The following is a 24,683-nucleotide window of genomic DNA, read 5'->3' as shown; positions in this document are numbered from 1 at the left end:
TATTTTTGGCCAAAGTAAGACAAAGAAAACAATCTGAATTTGTCTTTAATTTGTAGTTTTAATGCCATGATTTTAATAGTCCGGCCCGCGTGTGCACATATTTCCCTCCAGGCGGCCCCAGAGCTAAAATGAGTTAGAGACCCCTGCTTTAGAGCAATGATCGCCATCATAACAGAAGACACTGACACATTTATTACATTCCAAAGTTAAATTTTTATGTTATTAGAAATAACTCTTCACTCATGCTATATTACAATGTCTTACCTTCTTCTGTGCACCAGACTCACCACCAAAAAAAGCCATTTTATCGCTTTCCCAACACACACACACAATGTGCGACAAAGTAATGAGAAAGCATTTTTAAAGTTCAGTGTTTCAACTTTGCAATGGCTCAGTAACTCCGCACACAAATCACAAATGTCGTCATTAGTTGTCAACTTTCACGTAAGAATTAAACCCAGAAAGGCTAAGAATAAGTCCAGTCAATGTGCTAAACTAAGCCGTAGCTTCATGTCAATCATCCAAACACCACTAAACAGATGAAGAAGAGGCTCGTAAAGTAAATATTCCACTAGTAAATATTTGCTTTGATGGTACGGTACAGCGGGATGTACATTGAATTAAATCAAGCAGCAACACTTCCAACATGATATGTTCCACAATAAATTATAAATATTCAACAATAACGTTCACATAAGTGGAATCAAATGTACTTCTACTTCGTTTTCAAACAATAAAAGCAGTGACTAGCTGGCAGCTATAAATATTATACTTTTAACAACAGAATGAACATAATGCAAATACTTGAGAATACTACAAAAGTCATGGAGTGTTTTTATGTGAGCAGCATCAACTGTGTGAATGAATATTAAACACTTTAAACACATTTTAAAATCACCCTCAACTGTCCTCACCATAGCTTTTGTTAAATTACCTTTTTTGTGTAAAATGTATTTAGTTTTACGCAATACTGTGAGAGCAAAGTAGGAAATTTTTTTTTTTTTTTTTTGAATTATTTATTTCAAACCTGCACAGTACAACACACACTTTTTTTTTAAAACATTTTGGAAGGGACATTTATGCCAATATTGAATTGACTCGCTTCTTATTAAATCTTTATTTTATGCACAATGGACATTTTTTCTTTCTTCAAGAGGACTTTCTTGATAAATTATTTTTGCAAAGCTCTACTTTTATTTAATATATTTCATACTTACATTTTACCTAATTGACAGTTAAATTTCTTCACAAAATAGATTTTGTTTCTAATGTTTTACCTTTTAAGTTTTTTGAATTTCTTCACAAAATTGATTTTTCTTTTTTTGAGTAAAATTTCTTTAAAAAAAAATAAAATACATTTTAAAAAAATCTGAATTTTTCTAAAAGTCATAATTTTCTTCACAAAAAATGTTTCCCCAAGTTTGGCATTGGTGCGTTACAATATTTATTCGGATAGAAGTACATTTTGTGCAATAATAATACAAATAACAGGACTTGATTCTTGTGTACTCCTTTTTGTAAAATTCACTTATTTCTATGCAATATTGGGAAACCAAAGCAAGAATATTACAACTCAGTCATATTGAATTTGCTCTCAAAAATGTATAATTTAATTGCATAATGGAGATTTTTTTCTTCTTTAGGACGACATTCTCGTAATATTTTTTGCAAAGCTCCTCTTTTACGCGATATATTATATACACAAACGCTGACTTAATTGCCAGTTGACTTCCTTCAAAAAAATATTTTTTTTCTGGTAAAGTTTTCCTTTTAATTGTGCAACTTTTGTTTGAGAGAAATTTCTTTAAAAAAAAAAAAAAACATTTTTCTACAAAGTCACAACTTCTTTTTCAAAAAATGTTTTCTTCCAAGTTTTGTACAACATTTCTTGCAGGGTTCGCATTTTGTTGTTTGTCTATGCATGGTGTAATCGTATGTGCGCATTATGTATTATAGACAGTGATGGGCAGTAACAAGTTACATGTAGCTAAGCTACGTAGCTTACCTACATATCCCAGTAGCTTGGCGGTAGCCTTGCTACTTTTTTAACAAGTAACTTTTCCTGTAGCTTAGCTACTTTTAGAGCCATGTTGCAAGGTAGCTTACATCAAAGCTACAAGCTACAGAGAGAAAATGGACTGCGAATCCACGGCCCCTCAAAAAACAGAGATAATACAATGACCTTGATGAATGAGAACATCCATAAATACGGGGAAAATCCATGATTGGTTGGTGTTTGTATGATGAGTCGCAATTGGCTAAGGCGAAACATTACAAACTGGCCAATCAGAGGCAAGATAAAGCGGGTCATCGAAACTAGGAAGCAAAATCATAACAGACACGCACTCATGTCACATGACGACGAGAGAGTCGGAGACAGAGGGATGCTTCAAGCTGACCACTCACAAAAAAAAAGTAACATACTAGAAAATGTCAGAGGAGGCAGATTACATTTTTCCTTTAGTGATGAAGACGATGTTCAGGAAACCCACAATGATGTGTTTCCTCAACCATATTTAGACAAATGTATGCGTTTAGAGCAGTGGTTCTTAACCTGGGTTCGATCGAACCCTACGGGTTCAGTGAGTCGGCCTTAGGGGTACGGCGGAGGTCAAGACACACCCTACTCATCGTGTAAATAAAAAACTTCTCCCTATCGGCGTACTATGGATACCCCCAAACAATATTCCCTCTAATTTTCCATCTGATTTACAGGTGTGTCATTTGTTGTGAGTTTATGCACTGTGTTGGTTTTGTTCTTTGAACAAGGTGATGTTCATGCACGGTTCATTTTGTGCACCATTAAAAAAACATTGAATTTGGAAAAAAAAACATTTTTATTTTTCACGAAAGAAGGGTTCGGTGAATGCGCCAAACTGGTGGGGTTCGGTACCTCCAACAAGGGCAAGAACCACTGGTTTAGAGAAAACAATGCTCAGAACCTTAGTTTTTAGTTGTTTACTCTGTAAACCAAAATCGTAACTGCTCTCTTCATCGAAGACGTGGAACATAAATTTAGGAATACACGTTAAAGGGAGTTGAGTTCATGAAAAGTTCTACTGCACAAAACAATTAACAACTTGTTTTTTTTAATCAAGATATAAATAGATGCTGTTTGATAGAGAAAATGATAACATTATAGGGGTGGGCCAAAGAAAAGGCAAACTAAAATAAATACATAGATTGGGATGCGGGGACCCCCAGCGAAATGACAGATAGTTAATAGTAATGGACCCTTACTGGGTCCATTTGTACACTCTCCGTTACATTAACATTGATATTGTACATGTGGGCTCATACATAGAAATGCAGTTAAATGTAGCTTTGATGTAGACAGCTACTTTTGCCGTGCAGCTTGTTATAATTCTCTGGTGGTAGCTTCTTCTGTAGCTTAGCTACATTTAATCTAGAGTAATTTGTATTTTAGTTTACCGGTACTACATTTTCAGGTAGCTTGCCCATCACTGATTATTGATTATATTGACTGCTCATGCTTTGGTTACTTTTGTAGCTGTAGAAATGGCACCACTGAAGTGGCAGCTGGTTGCATCAGCTTTGTGCTCTTTTAATTCCTTTTATGTTTTTCTCTCTTGTTTTCGTGTGTTTTACCTTATTTTTGTAGACTTCCAGAATCTGTGCTGCAATCACATAATTTTCCCTATTGTTACATCATCATCCACCAGGAAGGTTCACCCTGAGTCAGCACTTTCTCAAAACAGACATTTCCTGTGAAATGATAAATAATACACGATAAGACGGCATGTGAAAATACACATACCCTGTTCTCAGTAGTACTTCCAAATATTTAGCCTGCAAAGTATTTGGAACATGTGACGCTCAGAGGCAAGACTTCCCTTTTTTTTGGGCTGACATGAAAACCTTGATCATGCAGTGTGAAGTCTTCCCTTCTATTCACATTCTTTTCAGTCTCCCCCTACAGTTTGGGGGTGGTACCGCGTCTTGTGCAAAACCTGCCCAAAGACTATTTCGCTTGGCGAATGAAGGACATACATGAAAAAGTTCAATGTTGTTAAGACAGTAACAAAAAATAAATAACCTGCTAAATATTATTATTTTTTCTTTTGTTTGCTGGTTAAACACTCTGAAGCATTATTTGATGAGGTGCGTTTTAAAAACAGTCCTTTGTCTCTGCTGTTACCACTTTGTATATATGAACGTAAGTGTGTGTGAGTTCAGATGAGCCAATCAGTGACCAGGATACTGGGGCGGGGAGTACGGAGGAGGGGCTGAAAAACAATAGAAAAATAGAATGTCAGGTCGTCGCCATGAAGTATTTCCTCATATTGGGACTATGGTGTTTATTCATTCAACTGCAGAGAGTGCCAGTCTTTCATTTGCAATGCTTCCAATTTATTATGTATATTGAAAAATTGGACAAAAAAAACCACCACCACCCAACTACATTTTCTAGTCACATAACATAATTCCTATTTTAGTCTCATAAAATATGATTATTTTCATGTAATTTTCCAACTTTACTCTTGATTTCCATCTTATTTAGTACATTTCCAAATATGTTCTGGCAAAAAAAAAAAGAAGGAAAATTTCATCTATTTTATTACAAATGTATTAGATTCATAAAACCGTTGTGTTTTTTGGCAAACATTTTTAAACTTTCACGTAATGTTTCAACTTCACTCCTGATTTCGATCTTTTTCTGATAAAATTTTCAATGTAGACTGGGGAATTAAAAAAAAATTATATTAAAAATTTATTATTGTACAAATGATTCAGAAAACCGTTGTATTATTTGGCAAAAATGTGTCAACTTTAAGACTTTATTGCAGTAAAACTTTAACATTGTTCTTAATAAAATATTTTTTTTTATATTTATGACTTGATTTCCATATAGATTACGGCTTTATTTAAATTAGTACCAATATAAAAGAATAAAGATGCCTAGTACTCTCTGCAGCGAATGACTCTATGAATAAATACAGTATCATTACGCTGGTTGTATGCAGGATCCATAGAAGGAGGTGGATAAGGTCCAGGCTGCATCATGGGGTACTGGGAAGCCATGCCTGGGTACTGGGGTGCCATAGGATAGCCTGCGTGTGCATAGTCAGATGGTCCCAGTGGTTTTCCATAAGCGTCATACATTGGCTCCACAGGGTAGCTAGCCATTGGGATCTGCTGGGCTGTGGAGGTTCAGATTGAATCGTGAAGGACATTGAGAGCTTTCATGTGGTTGAGGATAACTAAAAAGGTCTTACGGTCATAAGGAGTCCTTCCCCTCTGCAGCCGTCTCTGGTAGAGGTAACAGCAGGAGCACATGAAGCAGCACACCATGGTGGCAATGATGGCCACGAAGAGCAGGATGGACGAGGCAATGCCAGCCAACGTAGTCGGGCTGCAAAGAGACAATTACTAGTACAAAACAAGCAAGTCCTTAGCTTGATGTGATCTCACGCTGGACATAATAAGCTGCATTTGGTCCATGATGACAGATGACTTGTGCTGCAATGTTTCCGCATCACTGCCATAGGTTGTATTCCGTCATGTGACTTTTGAACGGAAGTATATGAAGTAGTGGGCCAGCAAACCAATATGGCTACTAGGGTTGTACTGTATACCGGTATTAGTATAGTACCGCGATACTAATGAATCATATTCGGTACTATACAGCCTCTAAAAATTTTTAGCATCACAAAATCTTTAGTTTAAAAAAAAAAATGTATATTATGTTTATAAACTCAGGAAATATGTCTCTGGACACATGAGGACTTTGAATATGACCAATGTATGATCCTGTAACGACTTGGTATCGGATTGATACCCAAATGTGTGGTATCATCCAAAACTAATGTAAAGCATCCAAACAACAGAAGAATAAGTGATTATTACATTTTAACAGAAGTGTAGATAGAACATGTAAAAAGAGAATGTAAGCAGATATTAACAGTATATATACATAATATACAATAATATGATAAAGACATAATATATCAGTATATATAATATACTGTACATATATTATGTAAATATTACGTATATATGTTATAATTTATATCGCTATATTTAGTCTATTCATACCTGCATTGTCCTTTCCAACCTTACACTTTCCATCATTGTAACTGAGCTACTGTGTGGATCAATTTCCCTTGTGGATCATTAAAGTTTGTCTAATGTCTAATCTGATGTCTAAACAAACAAGGGAATTAATAATTCATTTTCTAAAGGAAGTCCTTAAAAATATTGACAAAATAATAGAATGATACATGACACAATATGTTACTGCATATGTCAGCAGCTAAATTAGGAGCCTTTTTTTGCTTACTTACGACTAAAAGACAAGTTGTCTTGTATGTTCACTATTCTATTTAAGGACAAACTTGCAATAAGAAACATATGTTTAATGTACTGTAAGATTTTTTGTAAATATAAAGCCAATAATGCAATTTTTTGTGGTCCCCATTATTTATAAAAAAGTATCGAAAAGTATGTTGGTACCAGTACCAAAATATTGGTATTGGAACAACACTAATGGCTACTCATGTGCTGCAAACAGAGTGCTAACTATCTGAGTAAGCAAGTGGCCTAGATCTTACCACTAAAAGCAGATACGAGCAAAAAAATCAAACAATGCAATGGAATCTATTTAATGAAAAAAAAAAAGATTTGTTGAGTGATCCAAAAGATTATCCGTCGGTCGCGTTCCCAGACATGTAAAACTATCTGGTGCTTTACTCGACATTATAGATGAAAACTTGGGAAAACATGGAGATCTACAATTTCTTTGTGTGTGGCTGGGTCAAGGAAATTGATATCCAGATTCTCCAGGATAAATCATGCTTAGGTAAGGGTTGCATTTCATGATTTAACGTCTGCAGCCATGTTTGGCTGCAGACTGTTTTTAAATCGCTCTTAAAACATACTTTTATTCCATGGCTTTTAACACTGAGTGATCTCCATCCTGCTATGGCGTCCCACAATGCACCTGCTGTGAACCTGTTTTTATGTTTTATTTATTAATTTAAATTTTTTTTTTTTTTTTTTTTTAATCGTGCTCTGTTTGTGTTGTGGTGTGCTTGCTGCTCGTTTCTCTTGTGTTATCTTTTAACCTGCCCATTGTACAGCACTTTGGCTACCCCTGTGGTAAATTTTAAATGTGCTTTATAATTAAAGTTGATTTGATTTGATTTGTTGCCTTATCGTTGTTGCGCGCACCGTTTACAAATACACACGTTTTTCACTGTCTTTATCAAAATATAACATTAGATCTCAACATTGTGTATGTGCAGAGAGATTAATAATCTATGAGTGCTGCCTATGGTTAAACTTTTAGGTTTTGCTCACCTTTGCTTTATTTTATTTAGACTAGCCGAGTTGGTGCTTTACGGAAAACTTGTCTCAAAAATGCGCTTTAAAAAATCCGAAACAAGATCAAATACAAATAGTATCAAGACAATACTTAAAGGGGGCGGTTTGCAACTTGCTCACAGTTACATTTTTTCAAGCAAAAAATATACAAAGAACACAATTGTGAAGTGAAGTGAATTATATTTATATAGCGCTTTTCTCTAGTGACTCAAAGCGCTTTACGTAGTGAAACCCAATATCTAAGTTACATTTTCAAACCAGTGTGGGTGGCACTGGGAGCAGGTGGGTAAAGTGTCTTGCCCAAGGACACAACGGCAGTGACTAGGTTGGCAGAAGCAGGGATCGAACCTGGAACCCTCAAGTTGCTGGCACGTCCACTCTACCAACCGAGCTATACCGCCCCAATTGGCAATTGGCTAGCTTATGTTACCATTAGTGGTTTACAAAACATATGTTAAAAAACTGTCTAAATTTTTCACAATTACTAAGTTTGTGTAACAATTTTTTTACCAACCCGAAAAAAATGATGTTTACGGGGGTCACTCGCCCTGTTTCGTAAACACATACGTACAGGGAGCGCGTACACAATACAAAACAGTCCAAGAGAAGCAACAAACAATTTGCAGCCTTGTTGTTGTTATGAGAGAATATACTTTCAATGATAGCTAATGTTAACTATCCAAATGGGTATCACTAGCTTACAACACCCAAAGCTAATGGGCGTGAATGAGCTACGTACGTTTGTAGTTACATCATTAAAGTTAAAGTACAAATGATTTTCACACACACACTAGATGTGGTGAAATTAACCTCTGCATTTGACCCCTGGGAGCTGAGGCCGCGCTTGGGAATCATTTTGGTGATTTAACTCCCAATTCCAACCCATGATGCTGAGTGCCAAGCAGGGAGGTAATGGTATGACTCGGCCGGGGTTTGAACTCACGACCTACCAATGTTAGGGCGGCCACTCTAACCACAAGGCTACTGAGCAGGTCATTAGGTCATAGAAGCCGAAAGAGAGCGGAATATAATGCTGAAAAAACATTGGAAAGTTAACACCCTCTAGGGATCTGTGTAAATGGTCCAAACAGCCACTTTAAAATGAGAAATACTAAATGTAAAAAATATATCAAACAAACCTTTAACAAAGTGATAAGCGCAAACTCGTACATTCTTCGACTCGATCTGCTCCCTTGCTTTTCCTCGTCGTTTTTTGTAAAATCTTGCACTCTTTCGCCCTTCTTGATTACCTCTCAAGGAACTCTGAGGGAAATTGTTATCATTTTCGCGTTTTAAACAGTTCCAACAGCCTAAAACAATGCAAGCATAGGGCATTTTTCTTCAAAAAAAGAAAAATGCCCAGAATGCATATAACTTTCCTCCAGAAGGTCTTATCTTAGTCCATGTGATGTCAGATGAAACACATATTGAGCTGTTTGGCCACAATACCCAGCAATATGTTTGGAGGAGAAAATGTGAGGCCTTTATTCCCAGGAACACCATTCCAACCGTCAAGCATGGTGGTGGTAGTATTATGCTCTGGGCCTGTTTTGCTGCCAATGAAACTAGTACTTTAAATGGGACAATGAAAAAGGAGGATTACCTCCAAATTCTTCAGGACAACCTAAAATCATCACCCCGGAGGTTGGGTCTTGGGCGCAGTTGGGTGTTCCAACAGGACAATGACCACACATGTCAAAAGTGGTAAAGGAATGGCTAAATCAGGCTAGAATTAAGGTTTTAGAATGGCCTTCCCAAAGTCCTGACTATAACGTGTGGAGAATGCTGAAGAAACAAGTCAATGTAAGAAAACCAACACTTTTAGCTGAACTGCACCAATTTTGTCAAGAGGAGTGGTCAAAAATTCAACCAGAAGCTTGTGGATGGCTACCAAAAGCTAACCTGACTCTCGCCAGACCCTTGTAGTTCGCTGAGCTCCACACAAGAGTCTGGGCTCAAAGGCATTGCAAACTCCTTCCAGATAGCAAAAAATAATGAACCAATTAGGATCGCCAGGCGGGATTGCATAGATGTGACATAGCGCCGAAGCGACTGTTTGATTCAAACAACAATGGCGGCACGCAGCCCTCCCTGCGTCGTGTGCTGACATTGATTCTGCTATTGCAACTGTTTTGTCGAATCTATCGAATATTAATTATTTAAAAGATGAACAGAGAACGGTTTTGAAGGTCATTTATTGGTAGCAAGGATGTTCTGGCTCTTCTTCCGACCAGATTTCCCAACGTCGCTCTCATCAGCGTCACGGGTTGATTTCGATGTGAGCGGTTGAAGTCGCACGTCATTCAAGATAACGGACAAGTGGTTTATCCAATCACATACAATGATTGTTTTACAAGGCCCACCTTCTGAAATACATCTCTTTTGATTGATTGATTGATTGATTGGTTGAAACTTTTATTAGTAGATTGCACAGGACAGTACATATTCCGTACAATTGACCACTAAATGGTAACACCTGAATAAGTTTTTCAACTTGTTTAATTCGGGGGTACATGTAAATCAATTCATAGTACCGTATTTTTAAGACTATAAGTCGCAGTTTTTTTCATAGTTTGGCCGAGGGTGTGACTTATACTCAGGAGCGACTTATGTGTGAAATTATTAACACATTACCGTAAAATATCAAATAATATTATTTAGCTCATTCACGTAAGAGACTAGACGTATAAGATTTCATGGGATTTAGCGATTAGGAGTGACAGATTGTTTGGTAAACGTATAGCATGTTCTATATGTTATAGTTATTTGAATGACTCTTACCATAATATGTTACGTTAACATACCAGGCACGTTCTCAGTTGGTTATTTATGCCTCATATAACGTACACTTATTCAGCCTGTTGTTCACTATTCTTTATTTTAAATTGCCTTTCAAATGTCTATTCTTGGTGTTACGCTTTATCAAATAAATTTCCCCCAAAAATGCGACCTAACTCCAGTGCGACTTATGTTTTTTTTCTTCTTTATTGTGCATTTTCGGCCGGTGCGACTTATACTCCGGAGCGACTTACATCCGAAAAATACGGTAATAGTAATAGTTCTCCTACTGAGAACTCCCAGAGTCTTGTGTGGAGCTCAGCAAACTACAAGGATCTGGTGAGAGTCAGGTTAATCAAAAGCGCCTTATTGCAGTGAAACTTGCCAAGGGACATGTAACCAAATATAAACATTGCTGTATGTATACTTTTGACCCAGCAGATTTGGTCACATTTTCAGTAGACCCTTAATAAATTCATAAAAGAACCAAACTTCATGAATGTTTTTTGTGACCAACAAGTATGTGCTCCAATCACTATCACAAAAAAATAAGAGTTGTAGAAATTATTGGAAACTCAAGACAGCCATGACATTATGTTCTTTACAAGTGTATGTAAACTTTTGACCACGACTGTACACTAGATTTAGGTGTCATTTACTAGTAATAGCAATTTGGATAGCTAACTGGACAACTGCAAAGCTGTTTACAAGAAGGGCATGAGCAGACTCTTTTTCCTGAGGAAGCTTAGGTCCTTTAATGTGTGCAGCAAGCTGTTGGAGATCTGTTATCAATCTGTTGTGGCCAGTGCCCTGTACTTTGCAGTGGTTTGTTGGAGGAGCAGCACCAGCAAAAGGGACTCAAACCGGATTGACAAACTGATCCGGAAAGCTGGCCAAACTATTGGCACACAGTTGGAGGCGTTTGTGTCAGTGAGGGATAGGAGGACACTGGACAAACTGCTGGCCATCATGGACAATCCTGCCCACCCACTCCACCAGAAAATTTAGGGACAGAGGAGTTCATACTCCAACAGGCTCCTTCAGCTTGGTTCCCACAGTGTTCGATTCAAGAACTCCTTCATTCCGCACTCCATCCAGCTGTATAATCACTCGCCATACAGCAATAGATTATATCTGTCTATTACCTGACATGTTAGCTACTTCTCTTTGTTTTTAATGTCTACTTTCTGCTGAATTTACTCTCTATTTTATGCTGCAGCTGTCACATATACTGCAATATTGAACATGGTAATTGTTAGTAGGGATGTCCGATAATGGCTTTTTGCCGATATCCGATATTCCGATATTGTCCAACTCTTTAATTACCGATACCGATATTAACCGATATATACAGTCGTGAAATTAACACATTATTATGCCTAATTTGGACAACCAGGTATGGTGAAGATAAGGTACTTTTAAAAAAAATTTATAAAATAAAATAAGATAAATAAATTAAAAACATTTTCTTGAATAAAAAAGAAAGTAAAACAATATAAAAACAGTTACATAGAAACTAGTAATTAATGAAAATGAGTAAAACTAACTGTTAAAGGTTGGTACTATTAGTGGACCAGCAGCACGCACAATCATGTGTGCTTACGGACTGTATCCCTTGCAGACTGTATTGATATATAATGTAGGAACCAGAATATTAATAACAGAAAGAAACAACCCTTTTGTGTGAATGAGTGTAAATAGGGGAGAAAGTTTTTTTTGGGTTGGTGCGCTAATTGTAAGTGTATATTGTGTTTTTTATGTTGATTTAATTAAAAAAAAAACCAAAAAAAACAACAACAATACCGATAATAAAAAACCGATACCGATAATTTCCGATATTACATTTTAACGCATTTCTCGGCCGATAATATTGTTATATATTGTATATATGATATAGACATAATATATCAGTATATATAATATACTGTACATATATTATGTAAATATTACATATATATGTTATATTTTATATCGCTATATTTATCTATTTATACCTGCATTGTCCTTTCCATCCTTACACTTTCCATCATTGTAACTGAGCTATTGTGTGGAACAATTTCCCTTGTGGCTCATTAAAGTTTGTCTAAGTCTAAGTTTAGTGTTAACTGTCATTGAATGTTTATTCTATCATAAAAAATAACATGACTGCAAATTGTTTGTTGCTTCTCTTGGACTGCTTTTGTATGTGTGCAGACGCTCCCTCTGCGTATGTGGTGACAAGACCGGGTGAGTAACCGCCGTAAACACCATCATTTTATTCGGCTAGTAAACATTTTTATTACATAACCTTTGTAATAGTAAAGAATACAGACGATTGTCAAACAAATGTGTTCTGTTAACCATTAATGGTAACTTAAACTAGCCAATGGTGGTGTTATAGTTTTTGCTTTGACAAATGTTACCGTGAGGAAGTTGCAAACCCCACCTTTACCTTCTAATATCCCGTTGTTCCTCACAGGACATGTAAACACATAAATCCACTGTACTGTAACCACGGAAGCACACTGAAAGATACACAGAAGAAAAACTATTTACTGTTGTTGATTTGAATTTCCTTTGCAAAAATGAGATGGTGAAGTGAGTCTCTCCGGCTCAGAGTGACTGCTTGTTTCATTCCAGCAGTGCAAATCCCAAAGAGATTAAATTGACAATTATATAATATTGATGAAAAAGCCAGCAAATCCTCACATTGGATAGACAGCATGCAGACAAGCTTTGCTTCAGTCAGGATGTGCCAAAATCTAAAAGTTAGTTCAGCCTAGGGTTGCGCAATATACGATATAAATTATATACATTTGGCTGACGATAGAGCTTTTGATACTATCGTTATATGGTGAATTTTGCCTATCGTTTACAATCATATATACGATATAAATTATATACATTTGGCTGACGATAAAGCTTTTGATACGGTCGTTATATGGTAATAATGCATGTTAACACATTTCAAGCTGTGTCCATCTAATTTGACATGAGACAAACAAACGTACACGTTCTCAACACATTGTAGCATCCTTGCCAGCGGATAATATTCCTCCAGAATCCTCGCCTCCATGGCGGCATATAAACTATGCTTCTTACAAATATCATCACTGAAGGACGAGGACTGGCTTAAGATGCTACACTACACACTAGAGGTGGGGGGAATAATCGGTTTTTAGATGCATCGCAATTCGGACAAGGACGATTATAAAATCGATTAGTAAACGCCAATAATCGATTTATTTACTGTACATAAAGTTATGCAGAGAGTTCTCAAATTTGTCTGACTGCAGCGAGCCACCTCACAGGAGCTGATCAGCTCCTTTATCATAGGGACATTATGTTCCAGTTTTGCACACATTTCTATTAATCTAATAAAAGCAATGGGAATTAATTTATTGTTTCTTATCACAAATGCACTGTTTTTAAAAGTTGCAAGTGATAATTGTTTATTTAGTGAAATTAAAAAAATTGTAAAACTGTGTCAATTTACACAATTTAAAATAAAATAATCAATTTTTAATTGAATCGTAGCTCCTGAATCGTAAGGTGCCCAAAGATTCCCACCTCTACAACTCACCGAGGAATGATATTCTAACCACTAAGTTAGAGAGAGCTCTTGAATGTAAACAAAGGTAGGCGCATTAATACAAATATGGACAGTCTCGATAACAAGTATAATATCAGTTTATAGTCAATACTACAGTGGTTAGATCGATATTTTTTTTATTACCAAAAAAATATTTTGATGCTTTTGTTATTGTTTACCAGTGACGTGCAGTCACTAGAGGCAGGTGAGGCGGGGCCTCACCTGCCATCATGGAAAGAAAAAAAATTTAAAAAGAAAAAAATATATATTAAATTGTTAAATGTATCCAGTGATTATACTATAAAGTTATTTTCCATTTAACTTCACCAGTTTTAGATTATTTTTATTCAAAATCGCTGAATTTTCACATTTGCCGTTCAAATACTGAGAAGTGCGGTGAACAGCAGCCAGTCGAGGCACGTCACTCAGTGCCTCAACATGGACGGACTCGGCTAACTGCTGGTCTGCTGTGCAGTGAGACCGTATTGCTATATGAACTATATTATACATTTCCATAGTTTAGTTAGCTGAGGTATATAATGTACAGTGTATTTTGTCAACAACTGTATGTGTGTAAAGTATTTCTTGTGCTGAGCGATCATAAAACGGCTGCAAAAGACGCACTGGCTGAGGCTCGCCTCCTGCACCCCCGCCGTAGAATGCACGGCAACCCCTGATGGGAGTGTTATATCAACTAAAGCCCACACTTAAACTTTCCACGTGCAAGATTGAATCTATTTAAAAAAGTTATTTCATAAGAAGCCAAAAAGTGCAAAAACAATAATGTTCGTGTTGGAGGAGTTGCGAATGACTGCTGGGCCACAACATTAGGTACACCTGCAGACTGCAGGTGTATCTAATTCACAACTCCTCCAACACGAACATTATTGTTTTTGCACTTTTTGGCTTCTTATTAAATAACTTTTGTAACCTATTTTTATGGGCTTTCCTCTTTGTGATGTTAAGTTCCTGTTATGCGCTGTTATACAGTATATGCCTTGAGCTCTTATTTTGAAGGCGCTAAGAGCGGAATTTTGACACGGAGTGGAGCGGAAGTTTTTGAAAGAAGGTAAATAAAGTGGTCCTCGTGTAAACTGGAGCCTCCATGTTTGTTATTTTGTAGTTTCATACAGTATAGGCGACATTTATAAACCCTTGGTTACACTTTTTTAAATAGATTCAATCTTGCACGTGAAAAGTTGAAGTGAGGGCTTTAGTTGATATAACACTCCCATCAGGGGATTGCATTAATCCAGCACAACAGCGGCGCATTTATAAGTAAAGGTAAGACCATAATAACGTTTTTTTATTAAATGTGCTTTTTTGTGTGCTACAGTTTGTATGTGTAAAGTTAAAGTTAAGTTAAAGTACCAATGATTGTCACACACACACTAGGTGTGGTGAAATTTGTCCTCTGCATTTGACCCATCCCCTTGTTCACCCCCTGGGAGGTGAGGGGAGCAGTGGGGAGCAGCGGCGCCGCGCCCGGGAATAATTTTTGGTGATTTAACCCCCAATTCCAACCCTTGATGCTGAGTGCCAAGCAGGGAAGAATGCTGGTATGAGCTTTTAAACATAACCCGTTAACTGCTGCCAATCAAATGGTGAATAAGATACTCTTTAGGGTTCATATGTTTGTAAATCTGACTGTGATGAAGTCAGTGCCTCACCAGCCATCAACCTCACCGCACGTCACTGTTGTTTACATACTCAATAAATAAGTCCCTGGACACAGGAGGGCATTAAGCGCAAAAAACAAATAATTTAAATCACAGTAGATAGTAGGAAATAAATGAAATATTTAATTGATATACACCCCCATCCTGTGTTTTTGTCTGATTACAATTGCGATCAAAAATGTAATCATTCAATGATCTTTAAAAATGTGAAGTATCAGTATCAGCATTGGTATGACCAACGCTGCCCCTCTAACTGCTTGGTATTGGGTCGATACTCAAATTTGTAGCACGCAAACACCAGATTAAGAGGTGTTTATTACATTTTAACAGAAGTGTAGATATAACCAGATATTACCAGTAAATTAGCAAGTAGATTCATAATAGTTATGAGAAATTGATACAACCTGAAATGAAACAATATGTTACCGCATGTGTCAGCAGCCAAATCAGAAGCTTTTGTAACCAGTTTTAAATTAGGTGGGGGAAAAAAATAGATTATATGCATCGCAATTTCGGACATGGACAACTGTAAAAAATCGATCAGTAAGCGTCAATAATCTATAATCGATGTATTTATTGTAAATAAAGTAATGCAAACAGTTCTAAAATGTGGCTGACTGCAGGGATCCACCTCAGCGAGCGATCCGATCAGCTCCTTTGTTATAGGGCACTTACAGTCGCGATCAAAAGTTTACATACACTTGTAAAGAACATGATGTCAAGGCTGTCTTGGAGTTTCCAATAATTTCTACAACTCTTATTTTTTTGTGATAGAGTGATTGGAGCACATAATTGTTGGTCACAAAAAACATTCATGAAGTTTGGTTCTTTTATGAATTTATTATGGGTCTACTGAAAATGTGACCAAATCTGCTGGGTCAAAAGTATACATACAGCAATGTTAATATCGGGAGGAGCTGGACGAAGTGGCTGGGGAGAGGGAAGTCTGGGCTTCCCTGCTTAAGCTGCTGCCCCCGCGACCCGACCTTGGATAAGCGGAAGAAGATGGATGGATGGATGGATGTTAATATTTGCTTACATGTCCCTTGGCAAGTTTCACTGCAATAAGGCGCTTTTGGTAGCCATCCACAAGCTTCTGGCAAGCTTCTGGTTGAATTTTGGACCACTCCTCTTGACAATATTGGTGCAGTTTAGCTAAATTTGTTGGTTTTCTGACATGGACTTGTTTTTTCAGCATTGTCCACACGTTTAAGTCAGGACTTTGGGAAGGCCATTCTAAAACCTTAATTCTAGCCTGATTTAGCCATTCATTTACCACTTTTGACGTGTGTTTGGGGTCATTGTCCTGTTGGAACACCCAACTGTGCCCAAGACCCAACCTCCGGGCTGATGATTTTAGGTTGTCCTGAAGAATTTAGAGGTAATCCTCCTTTTTCATTGTCCCATTTAAAGCACCAGTTCCATTGGCAGCAAAACAGGCCCAGAGCATAATACTACCACCACCATGCTTGACGGTAGGATGGTGTTCCTGGGATTAAAGGTCTCACCTTTTCTCCTCCAAACATATTGCTGGGTATTGTGGCCAAACAGCTCCATTTTTGTTTCATCTGACCACAGAACTTTCCTCCAGAAGGTCTTATCTTTGTCCATGTGAGGTCAGATGAAACAAAAATTGAGCCAAAAAATAAAGCCAACTTGTTTTTCCACTCTACTGGTACTTTAAAACTCAAAGTAATCCATTGCGTCCACATAATGTGGTATGCTCTCGTGTGTATGAGCACATGCGCAATGTAGACATGTCGTATAAATACAGTGACTGTTCCTTCTGACGGACGTTTTTCATAATAGAAATGTAAAGACTCAAAATATTCCACGAAGTCCACGCCTGTGTTACACCCATTCATGCAGGCGCACAGAGAAGCCCAAGCCCAAGATACACTCGTGCTCTTACACCAACCTGAATTGGAAGAGCATGCAGCGCTTCTGCTCGCGTTCAGTGATCATCTTGAAGGCGTCCAGGCAGCAGTAACGCCGCTGGCAGTTTCCACAGCAGAAAGTGACGAGCGGGCAGTCGAAGCCATTGTGCCACGTGCCGTTCTTGTCCACGTACCACAGGCAGTCCTCATTGGCGCTCACTGCAATAGGACATACATGTGATATGTTTATTATTATTGTGCTGTTTTAGCGTGTGATTGAATACACCAAATTAGATCAAGCAATCCTCCATCCATCCATTTTCTACCGCTTATTCCCTTCGGGGTCGCGGGGGGTGCTGGAGCCTATCTCAGCTACAATCGGGCGGAAGGCGGTGTACACCCTGGACAAGTCGCCACCTCATCGCAATCAAGCAATCCTTACAGTCTCAAATTAAGTTGATACTAGGGCTGGTCGGTTATGTCAAAAAATAATAATCATGATTATAATAAAATTACAGATAACAAGATTATTCATCAATTTGAAAACATGAGTATTTATTGTACTATCAAAACAGAAAAAATCAATCAATATAATAGTAACAATACAATAAAATTGTTTATTTTTTTAATACAGGTTTTTTTTTTTACCTTTTACATTTCTTTTAACCACCATATAGTGTGGGCTTTTTGTGTCATAAATATAATAATAATTATTTTTTTTTTAATAATTACATTTATTGGTGCGATACATCTTTTGGATAATTTTGACCAATACTTTATTTTGTGAGCGCGGCCAGGCCATAAAGTTGCGTCCGCTGTCCTGTTTGTCCACTGATCTTACATGCATGATGTCGTTCACAACAACACAAGAAGATGAGACGTGGATGTGGGTGTATAGATTGTTCTCGCTAGCTTTAGCTTAGTAGTATAGTCGCTGTTTCAATTGGCTGTGTCAACATTATTTAGCTATGAGCGGTCTCCTCTCTGAGCTGCCACCTTACCGTGGTAGAGGAGTTTGCGTGTCCCAATGATCCTAGGAGCTATGTTGTCCGGGGGTTTCTATGCCCCCTGGTAGGGTCTCCCAAGGCAAACTGGTCCTAGGTGAGGGATCAGACAAAGAGCAGCTCGAAGACCTCGATGAAGAACACAAACCAAGGACCCAGATTTCCCTCGCCCGGACGCGGGTCACCGGGGCCCCCCTCTGGAGCCAGGCCCGGAGGTGGGGCACGATGGCGAGCGCCTGGTGGCCGGGCCTGTCCCCATGGGGCCCGGCAGGGCACAGCCCGAAGAGGCAACGTGGGTCCCCCCTCCAATGGGCTCACCACCCATAGCAGGGGCCATAGAGGTCGGGTGCAGTGTGAGCTGGGCGGCAGCCGAGGGCAGGGCACTTGGCGGTCCGATCCTCGGCTACATAAGCTGGCTCTTGGGACGTGGAACGTCACTTCGCTGGGGGGGGGAGGAGCCTGAGCTAGTGCGTGAGGTGGAGAAGTTCCGGCTAGATATAGTCGGACTCACTTCGACGCACAGCAAGGGCTCTGGAACCACTTCTCTTGAGAGGGGCTGGACTCTCTTCCACTCTGGCGTTGCCGGCAGTGAGAGGCGACGGGCTGGGGTGGCAATTCTTGTTGCCCCTCGGCTCAAAGCCTGCACGTTGGAGTTCAACCCGGTGGACGAGAGGGTAGCTTCCCTCCGCCTTCGGGTGGGGGGACGGGTCCTGACTGTTGTTTGCGTTTACGCGCCAAACAGCAGCTCAGAGTACCCACCCTTTTTGGATTCACTCGAGGGAGTACTGGAGAGTGCTCCCCCGGGTGATTCCCTCGTTCTACTGGGGGACTTCAACGCTCATGTTGGCAGCGACAGTGAAACCTGGAGAGGTGTGATTGGGAAGAATGGCCGCCCGGATCTGAACCCGAGTGGTGTTCTGTTATTGGACTTTTGTGCTCGTCACAGATTGTCGATAACCAACACCATGTTCAAACATAAGGGTGTCCATATGTGCACTTGGCACCAGGACACCCTAGGCCGCAGTTCCATGATCGACTTTGTAGTTGTGTCATCGGATTTGCGGCCTCATGTTTTGGACACTCGGGTGAAGAGAGGGGCGGAGCTTTCTACCGATCACCACCTGGTGGTGAGTTGGCTGCGATGGTGGGGGAGGATGCAAGAACAGACCTGGCAGGCCCAAACGCATTGTGAGGGTTTGCTGGGAACGCCTGGCAGAGTTTCAATTCCCACCTCCGGAAGAACTTTGAACATGTCACGAGGGAGGTGCTGGACATAGAGTCCGAGTGGACAATGTTCCGTACCTCTATTGTCGAGGCGGCCGATTGGAGCTGTGGCCGCAAGGTGGTTGGTGCCTGTCATGGCGGTAATCCTAGAACCCGTTGGTGGATGCCGGCGGTGAGGGATGCCGTCAGGCTGAAGAAGGAGTCCTATCGGGTTCTTTTGGCTCATGGGACTCCTGAGGCAGCAGACAGGTACCGACAGGCCAAGCGGTGTGCGGCTTCAGCGGTCGCGGAGGCAAAAACTCGGACATGGGAGGAGTTCGGGGAGGCCATGGAAAAAGACTTCCGGACGGCTTCGAAGCAATTCTGGACCACCATCCGCCGCCTCAGGAAGGGGAAGCAGTGCAGTGTCAACACCGTGTATGGTGGGGATGGTGCTCTGCTGACCTCGACTGCGGATGTTGTGGATCGGTGGAGGGAATACTTCGAAGACCTCCTCAATCCTACCAGCACGTCTTCCTATAAGGAAGCAGGGCCTGGGGAATCTGTGGTGGGCTCTCCTATTTCTGGGGCTGAGGTTGCCGAGGTAGTTAAAAAGCTCCTCGGTGGCAAGGCCCCGGGGGTGGATGAGATCCGCCCGGAGTTCCTTAAGGCTCTGGATGTTGTGGGGCTGTCTTGGTTGACAAGACTCTGCAACATCGCGTGGACATCGGGGGCGGTACCTCTGGATTGGCAGACCGGGGTGGTGGTTCCTCTCTTTAAGAAGGGGAACCGGAGGGTGTGTTCCAACTATCGTGTGATCACACTCCTCAGCCTTCCCGGTAAGGTCTATTCAGGTGTACTGGAGAGGAGGCTACGCCGGATAGTCGAACCTCGGATTCAGGAGGAACAGTGTGGTTTTCGTCCTGGTCGTGGAACTGTGGACCAGCTCTATACTCTCGGCAGGGTCCTTGAGGGTGCATGGGAGTTTGCCCAACCAGTCTACATGTGCTTTGTGGACTTGGAGAAGGCATTCGACCGTGTACCCCGGGAAGTCCTGTGGGGAGTGCTCAGAGAGTATGGGGTAACGGACTGTCTTATTGTGGCAGTTCGCTCCCTGTATAATCAGTGTCAGAGCTTGGTCCGCATTGCCGGCAGTAAGTCGGACACGTTTCCAGTGAGGGTTGGACTCCGCCAAGGCTGCCCTTTGTCACCGATTCTGTTCATAACCTTTATGGACAGAATTTCTAGGCGCAGTCAGGGCGTTGAGGGGATCTGGTTTGGTGGCTGCAGGATTAGGTCACTGCTATTTGCAGATGATGTGGTCCTGATGGCTTCCTCCGGCCAAGATCTTCAGCTCTCACTGGATCGGTTCGCAGCCGAGTGTGAAGCGACTGGGATGGGAATCAGCACCTCCAAGTCCGAGTCCATGGTTCTCTCCCGGAAAAGGGTGGAGTGCCATCTCCGGGTTGGGGAGGAGATCTTGCCCCAAGTGGAGGAGTTCAAGTACCTCGGAGTCTTGTTCACGAGTGGGGGAAGAGTGGATCGTGAGATCGACAGGCGGATCGGTGCGGCGTCTTCAGTAATGCGGACGCTGTATCGATCCGTTGTGGTGAAGAAGGAGCTGAGCCGGAAGGCAAAGCTCTCGATTTACCGGTCGATCTACGTTCCCATCCTCACCTATGGTCATGAGCTTTGGGTCATGACCGGAAGGACAAGATCACGGGTACAAGCGGCCGAAATGAGTTTCCTCCGCCGAGTGGCGGGGCTCTCCCTTAGAGATAGGGTGAGAAGCTCTTTCATTCGGGGGGAGCTCAAAGTAAAGCCGCTGCTCCTCCACATCGAGAGGAGCCAGATGAGGTGGTTCGGGCATCTGGTCAGGATGCCACCCGAACGCCTCCCTAGGAAGGTGTTTCGGGCACGTCCGACCGGTAGGAGGCCACGGGGAAGACCCAGGACACGCTGGGAAGACTATCTCTCCCGGCTGGCCTGGGAACGCCTCGGGATCCCCCGGGAGGAGCTGGACGAAGTGGCTGGGGAGAGGGAAGTCTGGGCTTCCCTGCTTAAGCTGCTGCCCCTGCGACCCGACCTCGGATAAGCGGAAGAAGATGGATGGATGGATGGACGGTCCCGAAGACATTATTTTCCCAAACAAATGTTCCTCCTCACCATGACAGCGTTTTGCTCACATGTATGTCAATTTCCGTGATATTCTGCGTTTAACAGCGGATTCTGTTTTTATTGACCCGTTGAGCTGTTTCGTCAATGTGGAAATGCTTTACTTTTATGTTAAGTTTAGTGATAATGTCAAACAAAAAGAAGCAAAACTTTTAATAGTAGACAAGGTCTTGTTTTCACGTAAACTGGGGGTCAGCAACCCGCGGCTCTAGAGCCGCATGCAGATCTTTAGTGGCTCCCTGGACCTCTTTCAGAGATGTGTGAAAATGGAAAAAGATTAAGAAAAAAATATATTTTTAGTTTTATTATATTTTCTGTAGGAGAACAAACATGACACAAACCTTCCTAATTGTTAGAAATCCCACTGTTTATGTTATACATGCTTCACTGATGAGAGGATTTGGAAAGCACCCTTTTGTCCTACTAATTTCAGCGACCCTTGAACTCATTGTAGTTTGTTTACATGTACAACTTTCTCCGAGGCTGCCACAGAGAGACGTGTTTCATGCCACTCCTTTGTCTCATTTTGTCTACCAAACGTTTTATACTGTTCATCTGTACGGTGTCCTAATCACTTGGACCGGCCACACGTGTATAAAATCAAGCATTTAGGCATGGAGACTGTTTCTACAAACATTTATGAAAGAATAGGCCGCTCTCAGGAGCTCAGTGATTTCCAGCGTGGAACTGTCACAGGATGCCACCTGTGCAACAAATCCAGTCGTGAAATTTCCTCGCTCCTAAATATTCCAAAGTCAACTTTATTATAAGAAAATGAAAGAGTTTGGGAACAACAGCAACTCAGCCACCAAGTGGTAGACCACGTAAACTGACAGAGAGGGGTCAGCGGATGCTGAAGCGCATAGTGCAAAGAGGTCAGTTCCTACAGAGCTCCAAACTTCATGTGACCTTCCAATTAGCCCACGTACAGTACGCAGAGAGCTTCATGTAATGGGTTTCTCTGGCCGAGCAGCTGCATCTAAGCCATACATCACCAAGTCCAATGCAAAGTGTCAGATGCAGTGGTTTAAAGCACGTCGCCACTGGACTCTAGAGCAGTGGAGACGCCTTTTCTGGAGTGATGAATCACGCTTTTCCATCTGGCAATCTGATGGACAAGTCTGGGTTTGGAGGTTGACAGGAGAACGCTACATTTCGGACTGCATTGTGCTGTTGGTGAAATTTGGTGGAGGAGGAATTATGGTGCGGGGTTGTTTTTCAGGAGATGGGTTTAGCCCCTTAGTTCCAGTGAGAGGAACCTTGAATGCTTCATGACATCAAAACATTTTGGACAATTCCATGCTCCCAACCTTGTGGGAACAGTTTGGAGCGAGCCCTTTCCTCTTCCAACATGCCTCTGCACCAGTGCACAAAGCAAGGTACATAAAGACATGGATGACAGAGTCCGCTGTGGATGAACTTGACTGGCCTGCACAGAGTCCTGACCTGAACCCGGTAGAACACCTTTGGGATGAATTAGAACGGAGACAGAGCCAGGCCTTCTCGACCAACATCAGTGTGTGACCTCACAGATGCGCTTTTGGAAGAATGGTCAAAAATTCCTATAAACACACTCCGCAACCTTGTGGACAGCCTTCCCAGAATAGTTGAAGCTGTAATAGCTGCAAAAGGTGGACCGACATCATATTGAAACCTATGGGTTAGGAATGGGATGGCACTTCAAGTCCATATGTGAGTCAAGGCAGGTGGCCAAATTCTTTTGGCAATATAGTGTGTGTCGATTACCTCCATCCATCAGTCAGCACTCTGATATTTAACATACCATCGAAAATGTGCGATTAGTCATGCCTGGCTGCTGCTGAATCACGATTATTACTTTTGTTATTTACAATAATGTGTTATTCCAACGTAAATATGCTAACACTAAATTGATTATTACACATTATCGTCAGCTGAAGATAAAGCAATCAAAACACTAAAGCCCTTAGCTCAGGGGTGTCAAACATACGGCCCGAAGGCCGGATCAGGCCCGCGAATAAGTTTTATCCGGCCCGCGGGATGAGTTTGCCAAGTATAAAAATTAATCTGAAATTTTTCAATTAAATAAACAGCTGTTCTAAATGTGTCCACTGGATGTCGTCATAGCAATTCTTTGTATCTTTGTAGCTGATGCTACATATGTACAAAATGAACCACATGATTTTAGTACCCTAGTAGAGGAAAATGATCAAACTACATAAATAACAGTGTAATTTGATTTTGATATTTTTTTATCTTGTTAGATTGAAAATTAACACCAATGAGTTGACTGATGAACATGTATTCAGAAAATATAAATAATGACAAATAAAGTATGTATACTAATAACCGCAACAGGTAATTGTAAAAAAAAAAAAACATTATAAAATTTGTACAATTTCAGAATGTGCTTGTTCTATTTTTAAACAAAGAAAACAATCCGAAGTTGTCTTTATTTTGAAGTTATCGTGCCGTGATTTTACCAGTCCGGCCCACTCGGCAGTGGATTTTTTTCCATGTGGCCCCCCTTCTAAAATGACTTTGACACCCCTGACTTAGCTGCTGACGAGACTTTAGGTAACTATCGTCTTTAATTAGCTAGCTAACTACACGACGGAATTATTTAATTATTACCTTGCATTAACGTGTATCAGTGTCAAAAAAATCGTAAATAAAATATTATGTATTTAAAACACTTCAGGCAAGACACAATGATAACTTAATAGCAGTATTAAAAAAACACAAAAAAAAACGAGGCCTAAAACCCCTCCACATACAATATAACAATTTAAACCGGATTAAAAGCAAAAATGTTACCTGGAGAAGAGCACAGGACGACGGCTAGCATGGCCACAACAGCCGCTACAGAAGTAGCCATAGTGGTGGTGGTGGTGCCCGCGTACAACGCCATTCCCGTTGCGCCGATGCTAAAAGGACAACAAAAGCGATGCAAATGCTGAATCCCGACGGAAATACTCGCGACTTTAACGGTGGTCGTCGTCACACATGATCCAGGTCATGGACGAGGTGGAGACGGTCGGCTAACGGGCACTGGCTGGTTTATTTCTCTTTA

At 40.6% G+C, this 24,683-nt stretch overlaps 2 protein-coding genes across 2 annotated transcripts in view; both read right to left on the bottom strand.

Moving 5' to 3' along the window:
• Window positions 1–3,757, bottom strand: part of lmod1b (leiomodin 1b (smooth muscle)) — a 19,215-nt gene extending 15,458 nt beyond the window's left edge. The window contains exon 1 of the mRNA XM_061939424.2: window positions 3,610–3,757. The gene's annotated coding sequence lies outside the window, so the exon portion shown is untranslated. The remainder of the gene's footprint in view (window positions 1–3,609) is intronic.
• On the bottom strand, window positions 1,330–24,683 carry shisa4 (shisa family member 4). The gene is made up of 5 exons (XM_061939435.2): window positions 24,428–24,683; window positions 17,291–17,468; window positions 5,238–5,374; window positions 4,971–5,162; window positions 1,330–4,247 (listed from the first exon to the last, which is right to left on the bottom strand). Exons 1-5 carry the CDS (start codon window positions 24,519–24,521, stop codon window positions 4,207–4,209), a joined length of 642 nt encoding a protein of 213 aa, XP_061795419.2. The 5' UTR covers window positions 24,522–24,683; the 3' UTR covers window positions 1,330–4,206.

This window comes from Nerophis lumbriciformis, linkage group LG03 (genome assembly GCF_033978685.3).
Source record: "Nerophis lumbriciformis linkage group LG03, RoL_Nlum_v2.1, whole genome shotgun sequence".
Lineage (NCBI taxonomy): Eukaryota > Metazoa > Chordata > Actinopteri > Syngnathiformes > Syngnathidae > Nerophis > Nerophis lumbriciformis.
Note: the sequence above shows the minus strand (reverse complement) of the source record. Positions and strands in the feature narration are given on the sequence as shown.

What these genes read in the sequence shown, in the direction of transcription:
- shisa4 (XM_061939435.2), bottom strand. Translation starts at nt 24,521, where the DNA reads ATGGCGTTGTACGCGGGCACCACCACCACCACTATGGCTACTTCTGTA. An exon ending in CGTCCTGTGCTCTTCTCCAG is followed by an intron (nt 17,469 to 24,427) that starts GTAACATTTTTG and finishes GTCCTATTGCAG; the next exon opens with TGAGCGCCAATGAGGACTGC. An exon ending in GGATCCTGCATACAACCAGC is followed by an intron (nt 4,248 to 4,970) that starts GTAATGATACTG and finishes ATTGTTTTTCAG; the next exon opens with CCCCTCCTCCGTACTCCCCG.